The sequence below is a fragment of the Lactuca serriola genome, chromosome 6 (genome assembly GCF_051521515.1).
Source record: "Lactuca serriola cultivar US96UC23 chromosome 6, Lser_US96UC23_V15, whole genome shotgun sequence".
NCBI lineage: Eukaryota > Viridiplantae > Streptophyta > Magnoliopsida > Asterales > Asteraceae > Lactuca > Lactuca serriola.
The window spans coordinates 122,883,231-122,886,191 of NC_136413.1; the positions used below are offsets into that span (position 1 = coordinate 122,883,231).

At 41.0% G+C, this 2,961-nt stretch overlaps 1 protein-coding gene across 1 annotated transcript; it reads left to right on the forward strand.

Moving 5' to 3' along the window:
- Window positions 1-856: 856 nt before the first annotated feature.
- Window positions 857-1,732, forward strand: LOC145060103 (uncharacterized). Its single transcript, XM_079007828.1, has one exon. It carries the CDS (start codon window positions 857-859, stop codon window positions 1,730-1,732), a length of 876 nt encoding a protein of 291 aa, XP_078863954.1.
- The last annotated feature ends 1,229 nt before the right edge of the window (window positions 1,733-2,961 follow it).

Consider the following 2,961-nt stretch of genomic DNA (forward strand, 5'->3'; position numbering starts at 1 on the left):
GCCATGGGAGAGTTCCAAAACTACCACAACAAAACATCCGGTTACCAAAATGCATATAATTCAAGTTGGAAGCCAAATCCCAACATGAGCTACAACCCAAGACCATTGCCTAAAAATGCATTGGTTAGATCATCCTATCCACCACTGCAACCTCATTACCAACATCAACAACCACACTATAAACCCAAACCACACCCTCCACATCATCATCAACAACCTCCTCAATCTCAAGCAAGTAGCTCCGGAATATCTCTAGAAGACATTGTCAAATCCGTAGCCACCAGTACCCAACAATTATAAAAAGATACAAGGACTAGTATCTCCAACCTTGAAGCACAAATGGGAGATATAATTACATCCAGAAGCAAGTTGGAATCATGTGGTAAACTCCTTTCTCAAACCGAAAAGAACCCTAATGTCAATGTGGTGACCTTGAGAAGTGTAAAACAAACCGGAGAAAATAGTTCGAAGAAGAAGCCAAGGGAAGAAGAGGAAGAAATAGAGATCATTCTCATTGAAGAACCTATAGTCAAGAACGATGCACAAGTCGGAGCCCCAAAGAAGACTACCCCTCTAGTGACACCAATAGCCACTCACCCACTGTTCCCTTCTCGACTTGCAACATCGAAGAAGAATCTAGAGGGGAAAGAATATTTAGACACCTTCCGAAAGGTGGAAGTAAACATCCCTCTACTTGATGTAATCAAGCAAATCCCGAGATTTGCAAAGTTCTTGAAAGAACTTTGTACCAACAAGAGGAAGTTGAAGGGAAATGAGAAAATTTTGGATGAATGAAAACGCATATGCGGTTTTACAAAGGAAACATCCACCCAAATGCAAAGATCCCGGAATGTTCATGGTCCCTTGCAAGATTGGAGATGTCACTTTTAGTAGTGCTATGCTTGATCTTGGTGCCTCTATCAATGTCATGCCCTATTCGGTGTATGAATCATTGAATGTCGGACCCTTAAGTGAAACCGGTGTCATAATCTCTCTTGCGGATAAATCAAGTGTCTTTCCTAGAGGTTTTTTGGAAGATGTCCTAGTGCAAATGAACCAATTGGTCTTCCCGGCGGATTTCTATGTGATTGACCTATATGAGCACGTGTCCTCTAAATCGGCTCTAATCTTACTTGGGAGACCGTTTTTGAAGACAGCTAGGAAGAAGATCGATGTGTATGCGGGAAGTTTGACAATGGAGTTTGATGCTGAAACAATAAGTTTTAATATTTATGATGCCATGAGATATCCTAGTGATGTTTCATCTTTGTACTGTGTTGATGTTGTTGAGCCAATTACTCAAGAATTGTTTGTGTTATCTAACGGTGATATGTTGGAGGTGATCTTAAGCAAAGGATTTGATTGTGGGAAGCTAGCCGAGCAATTAAAGCTTTATTCTTTTGATCCAGAAGTTGAGAAGTTGGTAAATAAAATGGAGGTGAAGAAATCCACAAGATTAGATGTCAAGCAAATTGAATTTCCCCCAACTCATACAAAATTGCCTCCATCCCTTGTTCAACCACCCGAATTGGAATTGAAGGTCTTACCTCAACACTTGAAGTATGCCTACTTGGGAAATAATGAAACCCTTCCAGTTATCATTTCAACTCACTTAACCGAATTTGAAAACGAACAACTCAGCAAGGTGTTGAAGGAGCATAAAGAAGCCATGGGTTGGACGATTGCGGATATTAAAGGGTTGAGTCCCTCCACTAGTATGCACAAATTTTGATGGAGGATGAATGCAAGCCAAGCCGGGACGCACAAAGAAGGTTGAACCCACCAATGATGGAACTTGTGAAGAAAGAGATTTTGAATCTACTTGATGCGGGGATGATCTAGCCAATATCGGATAGCAAGTGGGTGAGCCCGGTGCAAGTCGTTCCAGAGAACACGAGAATCACGGTTGTTGAGAACAACAAAGGTATGATGGTCCCTACCCGTGTGCAAAACGGGTGGAGAGTATGTATTGACTACCTCAAACTCAATGCAAGCACAAGAAAAGATCATTTCCCATTGCCTTTCATTGACCAAATGTTAGAAAGGTTGGACGGGAAATCTCATTATTGTTTTCTCGACGGGTATTCCGGTTTTCACCAAATCCCGGTGGCACCGGAGGACCAAGAAAAGACAACATTTACATGTCCATTTGGTACTTTTGCGTACCGGAGAATGCCATTCAGATTATGTAATGCCCGGGCCACTTTCCAACATTATATGGTTAGTATCTTTTTGTATTACGTTGAAAACATAATTGAGGTTTTTATGGATGATTTCACGGTATATGGCAACTCTTTTCAAGAATGTTTGACCAATCTCACAAAATTTTTAAAAAGATGCATTGAAACAAAATTGGTTTTGAATTTTGAGAAATGTCATTTCATGGTGAGTCAAGGTCTCATTTTGGGTCACATTGTGTCTAAAAAAGGAATTGAGGTAGATAAGGCCAAAATTGATGTTATTCAAAGCTTCCTTTACCCGACTTGTGTTCAGGAAGTTCATTCTTTTTTGGGCCATGCAGGTTTCTACCGAAGGTTCATCAAGGATATTTCAAAGATAACAAGACCAATGTGCCAACTCTTGCAAAAGGAGGTTGATTTCGAGTTCAATGAGGCGTGCAAAGAAGCTTATGACTAGCTCAAAGAGTTTCTTACATCCGCTCCCATCATACAAGCACCAAATTGGGATCTCCCCTTTGAGATCATGTGTGATGCAAGAAACTATGCGATAGGCGTTGTTTTGGGGCAAAAGAATGGGAGGGCCTCCCACGTGATTTATTATGCATCAAGGACACTAGACAATGCTCAAAGAAACTACTCTACCATGGAGAAGGAGCTATTGGCCATAGTGTTCGCCTTGGAGACATTTAGACAATACCTACATGGTACCAAGGTCATAGTGTATTCGAATCGCGCAGCACTTAAGTACTTGATGACAAAGAAAGATGCAAAGCCAAGACTC

Excerpts from the sequence above, each read along its gene's own strand:
- LOC145060103 (XM_079007828.1), top strand. The coding sequence starts at position 857 with ATGGTCCCTTGCAAGATTGGAGATGTCACTTTTAGTAGTGCTATGCTT.